At 44.9% G+C, this 22,278-nt stretch overlaps 1 protein-coding gene across 1 annotated transcript in view; it reads left to right on the plus strand.

Moving 5' to 3' along the window:
• LOC119372486 (G-protein coupled receptor-associated protein LMBRD2B) overlaps positions 1 to 22,278 on the plus strand; it is a 329,677-nt gene that overhangs the window by 176,658 nt on the left and 130,741 nt on the right. Inside the window, exons 7-8 of the mRNA XM_037642956.2 lie at positions 20,080 to 20,151; positions 21,822 to 21,929. Coding sequence (XP_037498884.1) covers positions 20,080 to 20,151; positions 21,822 to 21,929 — 180 coding nt within the window. The remainder of the gene's footprint in view (positions 1 to 20,079; positions 20,152 to 21,821; positions 21,930 to 22,278) is intronic.

Here is a 22,278-nt window from a genome sequence, read left to right on the forward strand (position 1 = left end):
GCTACAGAGCTATCCAGATCTCACGTTGGAGACTGCTGTACAAAAAGCTCGCCAGACAGAAGCGGTTCGAAAGCAGCAAGCCGTGGTAAGACAGGAACTCGTGTCCGGAGAAGCGTCTGTTGATGCCTTGCGAAAGGCCGGTAAAGGAGCTCCTCCAGAGCTGCTCAAGCAAAAACGTCCTTCAACACAAAGAAAAGGGCACCATGGTTGTAGCAGATGTGGTGGACATGAGAAACATGACCGCATCAACTGTCCGGCTTCTAAGGCAAAATGCCATTCTTGTGGGAAAAAGGGGCACTGGGAAAAGATGTGCTGATCAAAAACGCTCAGAGAAGTAAAAGAAGGTGCTGCGCCAGAGCAGGTGTGGACTTTGGGAGCCCTGCGTATTAACAAAACAGCAGAGGCGTGGAGAAAAATCATTGATGTCGCTGGAGAACAGATCAGCTTCAAGATAGACACTGGAGCAGATGTAAGTGCAGTGCCGGCAGGAAGTGTGACTTCTGTTAAAACTGTTACTTCGACCACGACAAAACTATATGGCGCCGGGGGACAGCCACTGAAAGTAGTAGGCAAGCTTCAAGCGGTACTTAAGTGTGGTGGAAACACTTTCCGTGAAGAGCTCTACGTGGTAGAGGACTTAGAAGAGGCTCTCCTTGGACGTCGAGCAAGTTTAGGCTTGAAACTTGTGCAACTTCTGCAGCAAGTCACCGAAGATTCCCGAGAAAAGTACCAGGCGAAGTTCCCTGAATTGTTTGCCGGGGTAGGAGAAATGCAAGGAGAGTACCATATCAAGCTTAAGCCAGAGGCCAGACCAGTATCCATCAGTACTTCCCGCAGAGTTCCCTTGCCGCTGCTTGAAAAGGTGGAGGCCCAATTAAAGGAGATGGAGAGAAATGGCATCATCAGAAAAGTGGAAGAGCCAACTCCATGGTGTTCAGCAATGGTAGTTGTAGCCAAGTCGAATGGTGAAGTCAGAATTTGTGTAGATCTGACTAACCTCAACAAAGCCATTGAGAGGGAGAAGCTGGTACTTCCTTCAGTGGAAGAAACGTTAGAAAGACTGTCAGGAGCCAAGTTCTTTACGAAACTGGACGCAAAGGCCGGATTTTGGCAGGTGAAGCTCTCCAAACATTCGCAATTGCTCACAACTTGCATAACACCATTTGGAAGATTTTACTTTCAAAGGTTGCCCTTTGGAATAACCTCAGCGCCTGAGCATTTCCAGAGGAGGATGACTCAGGTCCTTGAAGGCATGACAGGAGTTCTGTGTCATATGGATGACATCTTGGTCTTCGGAGCAACGCTTCCGGAACATGACAGGCGGCTGGAGGAAGTTCTGTCAAAGCTGAGACCTGCAGGGGTGACTTTGAATGAAAAATGCGAGTTTGCAAAAACGTCGGTGAAATTCTTGGGTCGCATCCTCAGTGAGAAGGGCATTCAACCTGATCCAGAAAGAGTGAGAGCAATGGTAGATTTTCCGGTACCACGCACAGTAACAGAAGTACGTCAGTTCATTGGCATGGCAAACCAAGTGGGAAGGTTCATACCGAACCTGTCCGACAAGATGAGACACCTCAGGGAACTCCTCCAGGTGGGATGCTCAACAGCAGCAGGCATTTGACCAGGTGAAGAAAGACATCCAAGAAGCAGCGACACTCACTGTGTATGACCCCAAACAACAGCTGATAGTCTCTGCAGATGCATCTTCTTTTGGACTTGGTGCTGTGTTGTTGCAGAGAGACAAGGGCAGTCGTGAAAGGCCAGTTGCATTTGCGTCTAAAGGACTGAGTGAAACGGAGAGAAGATACGCTCAGATTGAGAAACAGGCATACGCTATTACATGGGCATACGAACGCTTTGAAAAGTTCCTTGCAGGGACGAAGTCTCATGTCCAGACTGACCACAGACCTCTGATCTCATTGCTAGGCGATCGAGAACTAGACAGAATTCCAGCAAGGATTCAGAGATTCAAGCTGAGACTCATGCGTTTTGACTACTCCATCGAGCATGTTCTGGGCAAAGAGATGTGGATTGCAGATGCACTCTCGAGAGCCCCAGTAGAAAATGCAGAGGGTATGGAAGAAGAGGTCGAAGCATATGTTCAGATAGTGACAAGTTTGCTGCCAGCATCGAGTGACTACCTAAAAGAAATAGAGTTTGCACAGACTGATGACCCAGTGTGCCGACAAGTGAAAGAGTATTGCACTAGAGGCTGGCCAGGCAAGGGCAAAATTCCGCCTGAGATTGTCTCCTACTTCCAATACCGAGACAGCCTCACGGTGCAACAGAATTTACTTGTGAAAGACAACAGGTTGGTCATTCCAAAGTCTCTATGGAGGAAGGTGCTTGGCCAACTGCACGCGGGACATCAAGGGGTGTCCAAGTGTAGAGAAAGGGCGAAACTGTCAGTGTGGTGGCCAGGACTAAGTACTCAAATTCAAGAGATTGTTGCAAACTGCACGACCTGCATTCAAGAACGGACTCCAAGAGTGGAGCCCATGATTGAGTCAGAGCTACCAGATTATCCATAGCAGAAAGTTGCTGCTGACCTGTTTGAACTGAAAGGCAGGCACTATTTGGTCGTCGTAGACTACTATTCCCGTTATATAAGGGATGAAGAGGAAAGCGTTGACCACGACTTGAGTGAAGAAAAGGGCGTGTTTTCAAGATATGGTCGACGCATTGTGAAACCCGTCAGGTACCGGAACTGACCAATTCTTCCGCTTGGGGAAAGAGAGATGTGGGATTAAACGGTTTGAGAGCCTCAATAAAGAGACGTTGTGGGGCGCTCGCACGGGCGTGACTCAACGCACCAGGAGTCCTGTTACTCTGTGTCTCCGTCTCGTTCTCTGTTCGAACCCGATACAACACAAGTTACGACAGAGGCATTGTTAAGATGTGCATCAAGAATGCTCTATAGAAGTCATGCGTGCACGCCCTTCATAGTTCGTTCACGCAGCAAGTGGACCGCATGGAAAAAGCGGGTTATCCAAGGCATGTGGTCGTTTCGGTGGCTGAGACTATACTAAAAAGTTACAAGTCTCACCATAACCTCGGTGAGCGGGGATCTGGTACTTCTGACTGTACCAAAATGAAGACGGCCGTTATGCCTTATGTCCACGGTGTTTCCCACGGTCTAAAAAAGATAGCCAAACGCGTCAATGTTCGCGTGGCATTTAGTGCCCCCCAGAAGCTTTCCAGGTTGGCTGCAAAAACCACTTCTCTAGAAAATAAGGAACCTGGTTGCCAGGTGAAGCATCGGAACCGTTACACGGAATGTGTAGAGGGCGTGATCTATAGCATACCGCTAACGTGCGGAAAGCAGTACGTCGGTCAAACTGGCCGATGTGTGAACGACCGGTTGCGCGAACATAGCAACAATGTTCGGCAAATGAACAGTGGCCACTTAGCCCTTCATTGCAGCACGTGTGATTCTGCTGAGTGTAAACCCCTATTCGAGAGGTGCAGTGTGGTGGGGCGATCTGCTTCCCAATTAACGCGGGAAATAATTGAGGCTGCAGAAATCGCGAAACTTGGCGATAAGTGCGTGAGTGTCCCGTCCATTGCCTTGATGGAAAAAGAAGTTCGGTACATGTCCCGTGCGCATGACCACCGCAAGTGATGTGGGCTGATAACACAGAACCTGCATCCAATACTGAACACATGGAACAACATATACAGTACAGCCCAAGCACTATGTATAATTCACAGCAGTAAAGCAACATGAACATAGTGTGCAAAACCTCGTCATAATGCCTACTGACATTTGCACTTCACAGTGCCAGTATCTAAGCACAATCCAAAGAAATGGGATGCACAAAGTACTTGGTGTCAGCCTACACATGACAGCAACTAAATTAGTACAATAAGGCTAGCTTTACTTTTGAGAAATATGCAACCATGCATATAGGCATGTTCTAGTTTTTTTTATTGAATTAGTTTCCACTATGGCATGAAAACATGTTGCACATGATCATACAGTTGAATCTACTGCAGAAAAGTCTTAGAGTGATTGTAGATCCACTTACCACGATTTATAAAAGTATTCAGCAATGCCCACAAAATGAATGCGCTGCCTTGATATATTGCTGCACATATTTACTCACAGATATCTGAAAACTAACGTAAATTTCTGGAATTATCCTTGGGAACTTGTTGGCATCAGCACATGACTACAATGTACCAATACTTCTATTATGCATAATTAGTACATCTAAGTTTACAATATCAGGGTGTCTATACCGACCGGGAAAACCGGGAATTCTCAGGGATTTCGGATATTCTGGAAAACTCAGGGAAATTGTACTCCCATCAGGGAAAATCCAGAGTAACTATTGAAAGGGAACGAAAGTCGCGGTAATGCTGGCTCGAGATTTTGTGAACGCATTTTTCAAATCGAACGGCGGCTGCGGGGAAGGGGCGCACCTCGATGCTCTCCTTGCCTTCGGAGTGGGTGAGTGAGAGAGAATCGGCTAATGGCGTGGCATGCGGGAACCATGAACCACGGCACATTGTATCGCGCAATGTTGTCAGGGTGTTCTGTGACTACGCGGTGTAGTTCTGTATTATTCGTCGCGCGTGCCGTGCGTTAGCGCCCGATACGGTGTTTTTGTTATCGCCGCGTGTCAAGTAACAAGCATGATTAGTTGTAGTAGATGTTACGAGCTTGAGTTATATTGCAAGCGATTGCGATCGTTCAGGAAGCGGATGTGGCCGACAAGGCTGGTATCTTGCAAGCCATCCCGATCGGCGAATAAAAAGACGGCGACGCTTGTTGGCGGTTATCAGAGAGCTCACTCGCTCTGATCCCAAGCTTTAAGATGCTATTTAGGACTCTGTGAAGAATAGAATAAATTTCCAGGCGAGAGCGAGCGTAACTAACAGGCCTATTTACAGCAAGTGAAGGCTTTCTTTCTTTTTTTTCTTTTTTTTTCCGGTGAGGGCACTGCTGAAACAAGTTTTAGACAGTCGACCGATATTTTTGGGGGCTGCAGCAATTACCAGCCACACCACTGCTTATGTGGATGTTTTGCTACAAAGCCGAATCACAAAACTTTTCCGAGCCAAGGCGACCGAAATTCGCGAGAACGGCACGGGTCCCACATGCTCGATTCGGCGCGCGATGTCGGAAAACAGAAACGTGGCCAGCATAATCGGATGTGCCGTAATTCAGGCTGTTGCCGTGCTTTCATGCGATCTTAGCCTGCAGCTATATTGCTTTTTTTTTGTGATAGCAATTATATACACTTCAGGCGAATTTTTTGCCTTCAACCTTCCTTATCAAGTCTAAATCACGAATTACGTCACCCCGCGCATCCTATACTCTGTGCGAGTGAAAGTGCGCGAACGCTGCCGACGAACGGAGCTCAAGCAGAGATGAAACGAGCCGACCGTCTCCTTCGCGCGATGGGCACATGGAGATAGGAGCCGGAGGGTTGGTGAGGGGGGTGGGGGGGGCTATCTGAGTTCGACAGGAAGAGCGTACTTTGTACCAGCGGGTGTGGTCGCTTGTGCCGCGGTATCTTTAGAGGGGATGAGCAGACTGCTCATACCTTTGTAGGTGTCCTTCCGTTGAAGCCACAGCAGTGGCGGATCCAGAAGGGGGGGGGGGTAGCGGCGATCGCCTGCCCTCCCTTCAATGCCTGTCGTCCACCTTCTTTGACAGGCTGCCTGTTGAGTTTGCCCCCTTTGTCAAGCTGCTTTGACTACCACTACCCAGAAAAAGTAAAAAAAAAAAATCTTGTCCCTGCTCTCTACCTCTCTCCTCATCGATATACCCTTTCCTGCTTCCCTACGCACATTTCCAACGAAGGCTTCTTAGGCGCCGCCAGAATCCCATCTGAGCTGTTGTAAATATGCGTGACCCACGAAAATGCACTGCTGAGGCGGTGGCTTCAGCCTTTGTATTCCCCTTGCCTCCAAGTAGGCACCGGGATACGCCCGTGAGCCATAGATAGGTCACTTCTCTTAATGCAGCGGCTGCGTTTCCTGAAGGAGTGAGTGAATTTTTATTTGTTGCTATCAGATTCACTATTTCGCTCTCGTGGTGAAACTGTGACTTTTTCTAACGTGCAATGGTTTTCGATGTTGCACGTTCGTGGTGAGCAAGTGGTTCGGCTGGGCAACATGATAGCAAAGGCGTCGCACTGCTCTGGGCAACACGCGAGGATTTCACAAGCTGCAGCAGCAGAATAAGCGCAATTCCACAGTTCATTAAACCTGCATTTGTTTCGTCTTTACACTTAACACTCAGGCAAGGCATATAATTGAGATTGCTGTACCTTAGGCTCAACAAAACTGATTTTTTTTTCATGCAAAAAAAAAAAGCTTTTTCATGTTGCCGAGCATTCTTTTGGCATTTCCAGTATAATATTAATCCTTCGGTAACCATGCCTTGCATGAAAGGTCGAATTTCAGTTTAACGATGTTTTGCTAGAACAAAGTAAATTGCCGCTTTTACCAACTTCGCTATATTGAGGTTTAAGTGTTCTCTGTACTATTCAAATGGGATTAAGTCATCTTTATTTTTAAACGTGTGTACTAGAGAGTGACATCATCGAGCGACATGGTGTCTACCCATCTTGACATAAAACAAAGTTTTATTTCACTCTGGGAATTTTAGCAAGAACACTCAGGGAAATAAAGTTTGTCAACGTGGATTTTTGGGCTAGTTGGTTATATGCTTCAGAATGGGGCATAGCGCTAACACACACGGACGACACACACTGTCCTGTTGTCTCTTCCTCGTCCGTGTGTGTTAGCGCTATGCCCCATTCTGAAGCACTCAGGGAAAACCTGGAAAACTCGGGGAATTTAGAAATGTCAACTCGGTAGACACCCTGAATATATTCATGCCAGCTTGTGCCATCTGCAACTTAAAGTTCTTCATATTTAGTTCCTCACTTCATGGCTTATGCATAATTACAACATTGAAAATTAAGCCCAGCATTATGGCTTCAAGATCATCTTGAAATTCGGCAATCGTGTGCCCAAAATTAAGAATTTCCTATAAATAGTGGCTGATGGCTTGGCACATTGGATCCTAGGACTTGATATGCCATGAGGTTGAATAAAATTTGACCACGCATGTATAGAGGCTGTAAAAGCAGTCAGGACTTAAGTTCATAGTTTAAAGAAATCGGGAAAACAAAACCACAGCACACATAGAAATGAAGGTGACAGGACGACCCGGTACTAGCAACTGAAGTTTAACACATGCTTGACTTTTTTAGACATGTTTTTACTCTTTCTGTGACTGTGTGATTTTTTAAGTTTGTAGTTTTTTTCGTACTGTGTGTGTATATCTTTCTGTGGTTTGCATTAAACTTCAGTTGCTAGTAGCGCATCGTCCTGTGCCTTTCATTCTCATTTCTCCGTGTTGTGTGTTTTTTTTTTCCCGCACTTTCTTTATGAATACACACGAACTCGCCCAACTGTTTGCTGAATAAAGCCGGTTCCACAAAGTGTCATTCTGAACAGTGCGAAATTTTCAAATCCACATGCTACTGTAAAGGTAGCACGCAGTATCATGCATTACACTCTGCATCAATCCCAGTATTTGCCCAAATGCTGTAAGATGTACAAAATGTTCGAGATAGTGTACAGTGAGGCACAGTGGAGTGTTCCTACAATACACTGTCTCGTACACAAGCAGTATGCGTGCAACTCTTGCTGCTTTGCCAGAAACGTTTTCCTGAAAATGATTCAAAAAGAAGTCTGTTAAGCTTTGTGTGTCCATAAAAATGAATTTCTTCCCAAGCACTCACACTTGACTATACTTATTGCAGACTTTTTAACAAAACATGAAACAAATGCAAAATAGTGAAGCTGCTAGTAGTTCCTTGTGAGCTTTTCAGTGTTTTCACTTAAAGTACACAGGGCGAAAAATATGCGAAGGTAAAGAAATGCGAAACAACACCAGAAGTGTTACTCTTGGCATGTGTACCACCATTCGGGAAGCTTTTGGTGTCACTCACGTTAGCATTATAGAGTAAAGGGGTGTGAATGTGAGAGAGGTTCACTCTGTAGTTAAACACGTTGGTCAGTAGCTTTTCTTCATCAGCCACAGATGCTCTGTTTAGGAATGAAGATTGGGCGATTTAGTATTGATTCATGGCAAGAATTAACAGCATACTTGTAATGAGCACAGAAGAAGACCTGGACACAATACCAGCGCTTTTACCTTGGCAGAAATTGTGTGCACTGTGAGAATATTGTGTACAAATCATAAGCTTTATGGCAACATAATGCAAAACAAAATAACGAGAGGGAAGAAACAAGGTGATTCAACAGCGTGGTTCAACAGGTTCAACTGACTTATATCAATGTGATTAAAATAGCCTTGCACAACTAATACATCTAAAGGCTATAAATATGCACATTTAGCGCCTCCTCTATTTTTCTGTGCCTGGACAAAGGAGCGGAGAGCAATGGGAACCGACCGTCGACGTTAGTGCGGCTTTTAGCCGCCGGGCGCCGCCACCGTAGTAGACCAGCCGTCGTGTCGTCGCTCGTGGAAACGAATGGCTGCATTCGAAGCTGCTATATGGTTCAGTTTTCGGCTGTATTCGCGTTGTTTAAAGTATAATGAAAACTTGTAAACTGGAATCATGAAGCACTTGTCGTTCTGGGCAACCAGCCCATTTCAAAAGCATGTGTCTTTCGCGGCTATTTGATCGAGATGCTCGCGCGTCGTCTGCTAGCCCGATTCCAGAGAGCGCATGCCAGTGATGCGCAGCAAATTGTTTTGTCACTGTTGCGTTCGCTTGACTGAGAGTCGGTTATTGACTGTCTGAAAATCGATTTTCGAAAGCAGCATTTGCCAAGAGCTAATACTGAAAGCTTGTGCACTTAAGGTTCCCCGATGCGTGCTACCGTCTACAGGTGTAGCACACTATACGCAAGTCATGAGTTCATGCGCTAAATAGCATGAAATGTCACTAAGCTGCTTCCAGTGACAATGTACATAATGATTGTCGGTTGTTTCGCCGGGATCGCATCTATTGTCCATGGGCTCCAATTCTTCAGCTTCGGGACCTAATGTCAGCGCTGCATGCACATGGCGTCGATCGCGAGGCAGCGTTGCTACTGGTACTACATGGATTCGTTGACTGTTCGGACGCAACACGGTCACGTTTAGGGATACTTGCCATGCTTGATTCAGTTGTTACCTTGGGCTGCAAACGTGAAGGGTAGTCTGCAAAGAGTGCATATTGCTTTTTTAGCGCAAAAAACGACACCACAAGAAAGAAGACGGAACCGTCTTGTGGTGTCGTTTTTTGCGCTAAAAAAAGCAATATGGATTCTCACCAACTAGCCCGCCAACGCATTTTGTTGAGCTGCAAAGAGGGACGCTACTGCATCCTTGGTAAGCCGCCGCTTCTTATATTCTACGAAATCTTCGTGTCGTAAATGACGGGTGCATATTCTAGTGTAGTTTGAAGATGTATTAGGAGACCAATTATCCCGCCTAGTTACTGCAAGCCACGTCTACCGAACACCAGCGGCAGCTGGAATTTCATGGAACGACAGCCGAACAGTGTATTAAGACGAAAGCCTTAGATGCCTCATCAAACGCGAAAATAAACCGTCGGCAGCGTCAGCACGAGTGATGCAAAAAAATAATTACGTGACGTCATCATATGACGTTACACATCATAAAATTTTGTGACATCGTCGTGACTTCACATAACGTGATGTCGTCATATAACATCTTCGCTTGATCAAAATGGGCCGATCACGGAGGCAGTGCATGACTCCGCTGATGTGCAGAAAGCTTGCACTGCCTCCGATCCTTGAGGCTGTAAGAAAAGCACGTTATAGGCGCAGAAATATTTCGGAGGGAGGCCGGGAATGTTCAATACATTTACTAAAAGAAAAAGAGGAAGATGGCTTTCGCCTTTCAGTCGTCTTAGATGAATGCATAAGGGACCCTGTGAGATTTTTTTTCTTTATCAATAAAAGGAAAAAAAAATACAATCGTGATTTCTTTCTCCGTTTGCAGAGTGGAACACAACAGTATGACATACTAAGGCATTGGAGCGGTTGAAATAGCCAGAAATAGAAAACAAAACGCGAATACTATCAAACTCGAATGCAAGTATCGAACTGGCAGCACGGCCTGACAGTCTGCCTGCGGAATACGTACAGCAGTGATGGAAAGACACGCGAACATGCAGTGTCTGCATTCTTTGCTGTTTCGCATTTATTTTCAAGTGGTTATAGCCTGGATGATTGATGAAAAGACGACGTCATCCATGACACAATAAAGACCATCTAGCATCTTTTTATTGCCACCACAGTTAGAGCGTGATGAAAACAACGCGCCGCTATGTTTGCGTTTCTTTCCATCCCCCTGAACTTGTGAAAGCCTTCAAGAAGCACAAATGCAAATAAACTCGGATGCAAACACGAATTCGTGAGCTTCGTGATACGCGCGGCCGTTCAGCGCCAGCTTCCCGTAGTCTACTTGCACAGCGCCACCATGCGGCAGCGGCGAGCGGACGCGGAGCGCGCGCTCGACGGCCCGAGGAGAGCGTTCGCCCAGGCACTGAAAAATAGAGGAGGCACTGGCACATGTAACCCTGGCAAGTTCCAATGCTGATATGTGACTAATGAAGTGACACTACCATAAAATGCATGTTCTTCACAACATACACTGCCACTTTGCAGATGTCTGTCACATAATTATGGCCATAATTATGTTTCATCATATGGTTATAATTATGTGACGATTATGTCACATGTTAACGCACACAAATTGACATCGAGATGGAGGATCAAAACAAGCAAATCAAGCATGAAAACAGAATAAACAGAAAACAAATTTGGCCTCAATGCACATTTCATCACATGAGAGCGTGATAATAGCGGCTTTTTTTTTTGCTTAAGTATATGCTCGCTGAAAGCACTCTGGTTCATTTATGCATTATCACAAGCAAGGAAATTATGTCGTACAAATGTCTTCTTCAAGGCGCACTCGCGCAACGATTGGCTGGCCGTCTAAAGCATGTGCTACATTCACAGGAGTTAAAAACACGCATGACACATCGCCGCTATGTGAGCTTAATGACTATTCTTTTTTTTTTTCGATTTTTTCATTGCACTTTTCACTCGATGCAATGTGCAGAATGACACCTACAGCTGCCCGAGCGACGATAAGGATGCACGAAAAGAGGAACTATAAGTATTACTTACCATTGTGTTCCTGATGGTACCGCGAACGCAGCGTGCCCATCATCTGCTTGGTAATATACACAGCAACAGGCTCGCTTGAGTTACCGGGTCATTGTCACACCATATCCCACCTGCAGTAAGGCACATTGCACTGTCGTCAAACCACGCATTTCGCGTCCAGCGGCGAGAACAGGCACAAAACGTGTATATATGGCCGACACAGCTGGGCAGTTCAGAAACGGCGTTCACAAGGCCAAGGTAATTCCATGACGGCTTTGCTTGGGCATCCTGCACACTGCTGGGGAAGCCTGAAATGACTCTCTTCTCGTGTTTTTCTGTCTTCTCGTTTTATTTCCTTCGCGCGCGCATACGTCGCGACGCTTTTTCATATCTTGCTTGTATTTCGACGCGTCTGTCTGATTTCCTCGCTCTTGCCGACGAGCAGGCGTGCTGCAGCCGTCTGAAGGTCGAAAGGCATTTTATCTCGTTTCCTCTTGTTCACAGTGGCCGCTCAGAAAGAATCGCTTTTTTCTTTTTTTTTCTTTTGCGTCGCGTTTTCCACGTGGGATTTTATTCCATGCGTTGAGGCAGGCCGCCTTGGCCAGTTCGTTATCTAATATCGTATACTGAATGTACATGCCATGCCAATCGTCCACATCGAGGGCTTGCTGGCTTTTCCTTTTAGTTTAATTTTGATTTGATGGAAAAACTACATGAGCGAAGTCACGAAGCGAAGTAATGACAGTATCAATGCGAAGTATCAGTATCAATGCGACATAAGCGAAGTAACCACAGTATCAATGCAAATCGACTGCGTCATTGCTTAGACCCCAGACGCGATACACCGGGCCAGACGGTGCTGCGCAGTGAGAAGCAGCCGACCGGAACTATTAGTTGCCTGCAGCAGCTGTGAGTACCGCCGAGTTACGCGGAAAGGAAACCACACAACATTGAAGCGAGGTGGCGTAATGCACAGGGTGGGGCACCTTGAATGGCGCTGCTCTCTCCTCCGGAACGAAGCGAGTTGAGAGGGAATGCGTCAGGCAAATGTAGCGATCGCTATATCTCCAGTCCTACTTTAGCTTTTCGAAAAATTCTTTCGGCTATATATTCCTGGGACGGGTCCGACTCATTCCAGGGTGTTTTTCACGCCAAGCGCGAGGGGTGGTTCATGACCCCTTTAAAGGCAATGAAGTCGTCAAAAGGCACGAAGCGTTTTGGCATTCCTATTGTTCTTTGCTTATGACTATGGTAAAGCAGAGTATGGTCGAGCGATGCTTTGACGCGCATGTTGACAGCAGCCAGCTGTGCCATCCCTTGATAATCTGTTGTATGTGTCCCATAAAGACATAAGCGAATAATATTGAAACCGGACTTTGCTAGTTTTATTTATTAATTTATTTACAGGGTTTCTGCTGGCTTCAAATGAAGCCTTAAGCAGGAGTGGGTAACATATGAATATAGCACACTGAACATTTTCACAATATATTACGCACAGAGAATGCCGCGAACACACAGTTTCGAACGCGGTAAAAAAAAAATATACAGTGCATGGCATGCAATTGCACATAGCATAATACATATATAAATGCGTACTAACATCACATGTGTACTAACATCGCATGAAAGCAAGCAAAGAGAAAAAGAATCGTGCCAAAGTCACAAAACAAAGAGTACAAATATGGCAGGAAGACATGCTACTATAAGTTCTTTAGCTCCGCTAAGAATGACGCCACTGTCGCCGCCTCCACAACCACACCAGGGAGGCAATTTCACTCGCGTACAGTTCGTGGAAAAAAAGAGCCCATGTACGAGTTGGTTCTACAAGAAAATTCCTGTAGCTTTTTTTTAATGATCTGCCCGCGTGGGTCTTCGCACGACTTTTTCTATATACGCACTTGAATCAATGCCAAGCTTATTTGATAGAGCAGGTACATATATTTTAACCTTTCGCGATATCGCCGCAGATGTAAGGCTTCCAAGTTCGCTGTCTGAAGCAAAGCACTAACTTGCGTATTGGCGATTGTACGAGCGAAAGATAAATCGAACAGATTTTCTTTGTAGGTTTTCTAGTTGATCAATATTTTTCTTTGTGTATGGTTCTTTGGTGTTACGAATATTTCTGCCCACCCCTTGAGGTTCGTATCACTGAGATTATACTGTATTTTGCACAGAATTGTGGTCTGACAAAGGCAGCACACTAGTTGCAATGGATCAGTCAATCATATTTACTGCGGCACTTTCTAGGGCACACAGTTTGCACCACGCAGTATTTTTCTCTCCCTCTGCGAGCTATCCCACTCAGAAATCAAAGCTACACAAAAGGTGCTCACAGCAAGTCTGTTCAGGCATTGAGATGCTTGGTGACATGAAATTGACTTCAAATATAATATTTTGAGTTTTGAGTTTTGTGCACAACCAGCAAATACCCACTCGTAATTTTCAAAATAGTACATCTTCCTGGGTGATGCTGAAAATAGCAGCTTCTGATAGGAAATGATGCATGTGAGATGATGTGCTACATGCCTCCAAAACCGCTGCAGTCACTGTTGTGGTGAAGCACATGTAAAATGCAAGTTGTACCTATCCAGTGAATTCTTAGATTTCTGTGCCAGTGCAACATCATGTATGGGTGCTGGCCAGGTCACTTGGTTGAAATTAGGCAAAACAACGGACATGCAACAGTGGTAGGGTGATTCCACGAGAGATCGAACATGCCTGTCTGGTCGCAATTTTTGTTTTGCCTGGTTTTTTTATATGTTATGTGGGCACATTCAAAGTGCACGGAACTGAAAATTTCCAAGAAATGCTCCCAGCGTGCCGAAAAAATATTTGAAGGTGGCGACGCAGGCCTCCTGTTTTTGCTCACTGCAATGTTTTCGGATTTCACTGGCGAATTTAGCGCGAACTATAAATGATGTGTCGAAAATTTTTTTGCTGGTTTTAATACGCATTACTGTGAATTACATCCATGCTTTTTTTATGCCGTCCTCAAAAAGAAGAAAATATGAAAAAATGGCAAACACGGCCGAAATCAAAACAGGGTCCTAAGTTTGAGCTTTTTCAAGCAAACGCTTTTTTCAAAAATAAATCAGTTGTTAGATTGCGCTTGTCCGTGTGTCTCCTTTCTTCGTCCCCGTTTGTTTTCGCGCAAGTACCACAGTGAATTCGTTCCAACTAGGCCGGCTAGCAGTTTTGCTTTTGCTACTTCAAACAGAAACTTGAAAACAATGTCAACTATAGAAAAGAGACTTTACAAAATTTATACGGAAGATCGTTTTCCTATGGGCAGTGCAAAAAAAAAAAATAGTTAAAGAAGCGAGTTTTTTCAAAAAAGTACATTTTCAAAAAATAAAAAAAAACTCTGGTCTCAATTTTGACGACAATTTTTTATCGAAGAGCGCTTATGTCAGTGAACACACGGTTTTAATATCATATGTCCTCATTTGCTTTGTTTACGAGATATAACTGGCCAAAATGACCCTTGCTGTGTGTGCTCACTTCAGTGCGACTGATGGTTGTTTCTTAAAGGCTACAGCGCACAAAGACGGGGACAGCAGGAGAAAACACAGGACGAAGCAATAGATATTAAGGATCTTTTTTACTCGATCCCGCAGAATCAGCTGATGAGTTGCGTTCAAAACGCGATTGACGACCACGGTGTGGTTGGATTCCAGAACACAGCCGGTATGAATGAAGGGGCCTTTTTAGAACTTTTAAAATTTTATCTGACATCTACTTTCATAACATGGCAGGGCAAGACCTTCATTCAGAAAAACGGGATTTGTATCGGATCAAGCATTGCGCCTTTTTTAAGCGATTTGTATCTAGCCTACTATGATCGTATATTGTGTGAACGTTTAGAAGGGTTGAATGTGAAACGCATATTTCGGTATGTCGATGACTACCTTGTTGTTTTGGAATCTGACGCCGAGGATTTTATGACGTCTGCCTCGAGTGTGCTGGCCTTAGTTAGCGAATGTCTCAAGCCACTGCAGTTGACGCACGAACTTCCGGTGGAAAATTCCCTGAAGTTTCTTGACCTCAGGCTGAATTTTACAGCAGGACATATTTGCTGGTGTTATGAGCCAAGGGCTAGTAAACCATTGCTACCCTTCGCCTCCAACCATACAAAGCTTGTCAAAAGGGGAATCATCGCGTCGTGTCTAAGGAATTCTTTGCGGAAGTCTTGTTTGCATTCAACAGAGAGTAGCTTCTTTGCTCAAACCACTCGCCTGGTCTCGGCTGGGTACCCGCGCCATATGCTTGACTCGGTGGCTCGTGTCCTGCTAAGGGAGATGAAGCGTGGTGATCAGCAAGGCCAGGCGATAAAGAAAAAGAAAGATAAGTTAGTAGTAGTGCCGTACATGCATAAGGTCGGGCACAATCTCAAAAAGATAGGCATGCGTGCTGGTGTCGATGTAGTCTTCTCCGCCCCTAACAAGCTTTCAAAACTATGTATGCTTGTTAACGCTGATGGCAACAAAAAAGAAGGATGCGCCAAAAGACATGGGGAGCGGTTTGTTGACTGTGAAGAAGGTATAGTCTACTCGCTGCCCTTGAGCTGCGGGAAAAGATATATTGGACAATCCGGTAGATGTATCAACGATAGGCTCAGGGAGCATAAGAATTTGGTAGGAAAGACAGCCATATCAGGCCACTTGTCAATGCACTGCAGGACTTGTGCATGTGAACCACTTTTCGGGCAGTGCTCGGTAATCGGAAAGGAAAAGGATAAGCTGACACGTGAAGTGATTGAAGCGTATGAAATTGGTCGCCAAAAAGACAGTTGCGTGAGTGCTCCCTCTGTGACCCTCTCCACTAAGGAGATAGAATTTTTGAACGGAAACATGTCTTAGGCCGTGTGCAAAATAATGAGTGTCAGGTTGGTTGTAACTTTATCTCGTGTTGGTGCTGTGCCTAATATCGCTTTCATTGACTCGATGTGCGCATATAAGGTTCCTCCTTCAGAGAATAAAGTATCAGTTGCAGTTCGGCGCTTCGTCCTGTGTTTTCTCCTGCTGTCCCCGTCTTTGTGCGCTGTAGCCTTTAAGATGCAATACCAACTAGCCCACCAAGCCATACTTGTGATGGTTGTTATTAGCTTGCATTGTGCGTAAATCGCAGCTTTAATTATTCTGCTGCAGCAAAAGCTTGCTCTTGTGGCTTTTCGTCAAGAAAAATGTGTTCTCAGATTTTATTTGGTTCTAGCATGTGCAAAAGTGGGCTGCTGCCGCCCTCTAAAGGGTGATTCCACGAGAGATCGAACATGCCTGTCCGGTCGATATTTTTCTTTTGCCTGGGTTTTTTATATATTATGTGGCCACATTCAAAGTGCACGGAACCGAAAATTTTATTTCCGAGAAACGCTCCCAGCGTGCGAAAAAAATATTTGAAGGTGGCGGCGCGGACCTCCTGTCTTTGTTCACCGCAGTGTCTTCGTATTTCACGGCCGAATTTAACGCGAACTATAAATGATGTGTCGAAAATTTTTTGTTGGTTTTAATACGCATTACTGTGAATTACATCCATGCTTTCTTATGCCGTCCTCAAAAATAAAAAAAAAATGTGAAAAAAATGGCAAACCCGGTCCAAATCAACAAAGTTTGCTATGTTTGATGCGCCTTGGCGCCTTTCCTATTTCACACAGAAACTTCAAAACAGTGTCAAGTATTTCAAGAAGCCTTTGCAACATTTATGCGGAAGATCGTTTTCCTACAGGCAGCGCAAAATAAGGAGAAAATAGTTAAAGAAGCGAGTTTTTTTCAAAAAGTACATTTTCAAAAAATAAAGAAAAAAACTCAGGCCTCAATATGGACATTTTTTTGTCGAAGAGCACTTATGTCAGTGAAAACACCATGTTAATATGTATGTCCTCATTTGCTTTGTTCATGAGATTTAACGGGCCAAAATTACCCTTGCTGTGTGTGCTCACTTCAGTGCGATTGATAGTTGTCATCAGCTTGCATTGCACGTAAATGTAGTTTTATTTTCCTGCAGTAAAACTTTGCTCTGGTGTCTTGTCGTCAAGAAAAATGTATTCTCAAACTTTGTGTCTAGCGTGTGCGGGGGTGGGCTGCTGCCGCTCTCAAAAGGCCTAACGCGTACGCAGTTTGCAGCTTACAACCTCAACTTACCTCGCCAGTATTCGCTAATTAAAAGCACGCGAGACACCGCGAACACATTGTTTAGGTCACTTTGTCAAAACTCTCCTTGCACACAGAATAAAGCATCTGTATGCGGCAAAGGCCAACTTAATCTGTGACTAAATGCCACAATCAGAAGGCGCGCTGTTATGCAGTTTTCTCACTGCCTGCTTGCGTCCCTTCCATTACGTGCATTGTAAGCTCTAACCATCTTCCCCATTCGACGCACACTGTGCTTAAACAACATTTGTAAAACGTTATCTCAATGATTTCCGAGCAGTTTATTTCACTTCCCGCTATCGTGCACATGTTTTCGGTGTCGCAGATAACGTCTTCCTGTATCATCTCGACCTTTACCTCAGCGTTTCAACAGCCAGAAAACATGCGGTGCGGCATGATTAAGCCATGAGTGGCCGAAGCTGTCCAACTGATGATGTTTTGTTGCCACTTTCCTAAAGTGCTTTCCAACGTCGAGGACAGCAGAGGTCATTGGTGGCGCCATGCAGACGGACATTCCCCTTAGTTTTGACAATGAGTGTGGCCTACAAATGAATTATTACAGCCCAAAGTGGTTAGACACCCTTAGTGATAAAATGTTAAACCGTGAGCAGTTCTGGAAAGGCATTCATGACAGCTGCGCAGATGTGAGATAATTTGTGCGGCGCTGTTCAGTATAAACGTTTCGATTTGCTCTAGGTCTAGCTGTTCAATACACGCAATGCGCGTGGCCCATGACTACGTCCAATTGTTCTGTGCAGGTTATTAACGCGTTCACAAAAAGAAGATTGCTGAGCAAAACGTTTTCATTGCGCAAATTTGTTTTCTTTTCTCTTTTTGTTGTTGCCTACCTCCATAAGCTACTCTCATAGGCTGAGGATCTTCGTGACAACTGCGAAGTCTGCTTGTATTGCTTTACCCTCCTCAAGGAAAACCTGTCTACATCTAACCGCGATGAGGTAGACCAGGCATTTCTTCAGGAAGAAGAAGCGATTGATATCTTGAACAGGCACGCCCATCTATACTCTGATGATTGTAGGCGAGGTTGTAGGCTGCAAACTGTTTACACGTTAGCCATTTAGAGGGTGCCAGCAGCCCACTTTTGCACACGCTAGACACAAATAAAATCTGAGAACACATTTTTCTTGACGAAAAGCCACCAGAGCAAGGTTTTGCTGCAGCAGAATAATTAAAACTGGGATTTACGCACAATGCAAGCTAATAACAACCATCAGTCGCACTGAAGTGATATGACGTGCAAGTGGTAATTTCTGCCAGGAACAAGTTATCCACTTTATGCGCCAAGGTAGACCGACGTGTGGCGAATCGACAAATTGTGCAGCAGGATAAGTTCAATGTTAGTCATGTTCATAACTATGTATCCTGTATCACCAGTGTTGTCTACTCCATACCCCTCTCTTGCAATCGTGTATACGTGGGCCAAACGGGACGATGTCTAAATGTTAGACTTAGGGAACATTATAATTCTCTGAAAGGCCACTCTGGCCTTCATTTAGCAGCGCATTGTAAGAAATGTGGCTGCTCACCGCTCTTCAGTGACACTTCTGTGTTGTTCCGCCACAAAAATCAAAGAGCGCGTGAACTTGTTGAGGCCGTGCACATTCATAAGCAATCTGAGTCTTGCGTCAGTATTCCCTCTGTTGCTGTACATGAAAAAGAGTTATGTTATCTTGGTCCTGTATGACGGGCGTGCTATGGTTGATGTGCCCTGGGTTTTTGTTGATATGGGTCCCTCTTGGCTTTTCCTCCTCCCCCTTTGCCCTTTCTTGCTTTTATCCTGTCCTTTATGTTGCCTTGATCTTGCAATAAAGCTTCAGTTGATAGTCTGCGCCTGTTTGTGCTTTCCTCTCCTGTTGTGTCACCGTCGGTTTTTTTGCGCAGTTACATAATGCACTGAAGTGAGCACACACAGCAAGGGTCATTTTGGCCAGTTATATCTCGTAAACAAAGAAAATGAAGACATATGATATTAAAACCGTGTGTTCACTGACATAAGCACTCTTCGATAAAAAATTGTCGTCAAAATTGAGACCGGAGTTTTTTTTTTAATTTTATTTTTTGAAAATGAACTGTTTTGAAAAAACTCGCTTCTTTAACTATTTTTTTTTTGTTTTTTGCACTGCCCGTAGGAAAATGATGTTCCGTATAAATGTTGTAAAGTCTCTTTTCTATAGTTGACATTGTTTTCAAGTTTCTGTTTGAAGTAGCAAAGGCGCCAAGGCACCTCAAACTTAGGACCCTTTTTTGATTTCGGTCGTGTTTGCCATTTTTTCACATTTTCTTCTCTTTGAGGACGGCATAAAAAAAGCATGGATGTAATTCACAGTAATGCGTATTAAAACCAGCAAAAAAAATTTTTGACACATCATTTATAGTTCGCGCTAAATTCGGCCGTGAAATCCGAAAACATTGCAGTGAGCAAAAAGAGGAGGCCTGCGCCGCCACCTTCAAATATTTTTTTGCCGCGCTGGGGGCGTTTCTTGTAAATAAAATTTTCAGTTCCGTGCACTTTGAATGTGCCCACATAACATATAAAAAACCCAGGCAAAACAAAAATTGCGACCGGACAGGCATGTTCGATCTCTTGTGGAATCACCTGGTATTTCTTGCACTAGGCACCACGCATCTTTGTTGAGGTAAGTGCAGTTGCTCCATTTGAAGAGGTTTTTAAAGACCCAAGTTGTTCTGATCGAAGCTTTCATAGGTAAAATGCCTCGACACCTTTGTTTCTATGATGCAGGAAATCCAGCAAGTGTCAAGCAGCTTAAGCTCGGCCCATCTGCAGCACCACATGGATGTCATCCTGGCTAAGGTGTGATCACTGTTTCCAGTTGATGCCCATGCATATATGATGGTTGTTATATTGTCAGGGTCAACGGATGTGGTAAAAGATAGAGCAGGGCTTTAAATGCATTTAAAGCTCAGTGTAGCAAACTTTAAAAGAATGAAATTCTCTATATATATAGCCTAGTGTGTTCACCTTCAAGCTTTCAAAAAGATGGCTGCCACTTTTTGTTACATGGCATGTGAGTGGAACAGCGCAGAAGCCGGACTAAGTAGATGGAAGACACGACACAAGCGCGGACAAACAACTGGTGCAAATTTATTGCATTGGAAAATATATACCAAAATAGGAAGTAAAAAGAAGCAAAAACATGAACTGTCACATGGTCACAGTGATGAAATTGCAACAAAGTCCGCCACGATCAAGATCTTGTTCGTCAGCGCTTGTGTTCCCTCTACTCAGTCCCGTTCTTGCTCTGTTTCCACGCAGTATCATGTGCCGTCTTCAAGACACCCTTTAATGTTATGTGAGGACCACTTATCAAGTCTGCCATTACGGTATGGCTCTTCTTGGTTTTTGTGCAGCCCTGGGTATTATAACTATTGCTGATTAGGTATTTGCAACAGTTGTTGTAGGTCACTTAGTCCCCTGTGTATTCGCTCAAGACGGCTTGAAGGCCATCCAGTGGGGCCCTTTTATCATCACCATAATCGGTGCTTAAGAGGTCATGTACCTAGCTTTGTTGATGCTGTGGCTGGTCGACAATTGTGAAATATGGCCCAGCCCTTTGTAATGGCTCGGTAGCTGTAGAGCACCCACTTCACTCGATGTGATGCTAAGCGCCCGGTTACAGCCCAAGGAAAAAATGTCGGCTCCTCCCACAGCCCTCAGAGAGAATTTGCGGATGTCCAATACAGCTTACTCATTTTCCTGAGCTCAAGCAGTTCTCGAGCGTTTCAGGTACTAGTGGGCTTTCCCATAAAGACACACATTTGTGTTGCGGGTTTTAATTAAAAGTTTGAACGTGTTGATAAATTTTGTTTGGAGTACCGACATCACTGCTCAGATAAACGCGATGCTTTTGGTAGTAACAACGGAACTCTTAATATGCATAGTGTCGCGTGGTTAGTGCCGCGGGGCACGGGCATGCAGAGATGGACCGACGCTTACATGCTGCTTGCTCGGATGAAAGCACCCCTCCTCTTGATTAGTCACCAGCATGTATAGGCACACACACACACAAGCAACAGGGAGCACCACACTTTGGTGGCAGCAGCAGAAAGTACTTACGGTTCGAGCGGAAACCAGCTGGGACATGTGAAGGGCAGGTGAGCAAAGGTGACATTTTTGCTTAGGCTTAGTATGCCGCGCAATATTACACCTGTTTATGTGACTCCTTGCCCGACATCATGACTGGATAGGCTCTTTCTCCCAAAGCGACTTTGAGCATTGGTGTGGCCGTGTGGCTCTCGGGCTCTGCCGTCTCGGAGCGTAGCCTCGTTTGACTTCATCAGCAGGTACCTCCCGTGCCTCTCATTAAATATGAGAAATGGTGCTAGCTGGCTGGAATGTACTGACAAATGAAGTGCGAACAACAAATAACAAACAGAAACAGCAGATTACCTAGGCTTGATTTTAACCCTGATTTTATCTGCTTTTTTTTTCTGGTGAGGCACAACAATTTGATTGCTCTGCAGCTACCAGAGGGCAGCAAGGTTGGTGGCCGGCAGCGGATCAACTCCGAGATGGACGTCCTCTCGGGCTCGGCCGTCACGGAGCGTAGCCTCGTTCGATTGCATCAACAGGTACCTCACGTGTTTCTCATTAAATGCGAGAAATAGCTGGCCGGCGTGTACAGACAAATGAAGTGCAAACAACAAATAACAAAAAGAAACAGCTTCCCCAAGGGCAACTCAAGAAGCAAAAGGTTGTTTGTAAGGGTGTGCGAATATTCAAACTTTTGTATATTTTTTGAATAGTTTTGCTATTCGATTTGATGCGTGCCGTATTATATGTCACTGGCATCACTATGCAACAGCTACGAATGAAGGAAAGACGATTACTTTTAAGGGCGCTATTTCCTTAACCCCTACTTCTCCAACCTCTCTGGAGGCCCAACTGATATGGCAGACAAAGGCGCACTCCCTTCCAGTT

This window comes from Rhipicephalus sanguineus, chromosome 10, assembly GCF_013339695.2.
Source record: "Rhipicephalus sanguineus isolate Rsan-2018 chromosome 10, BIME_Rsan_1.4, whole genome shotgun sequence".
Lineage (NCBI taxonomy): Eukaryota > Metazoa > Arthropoda > Arachnida > Ixodida > Ixodidae > Rhipicephalus > Rhipicephalus sanguineus.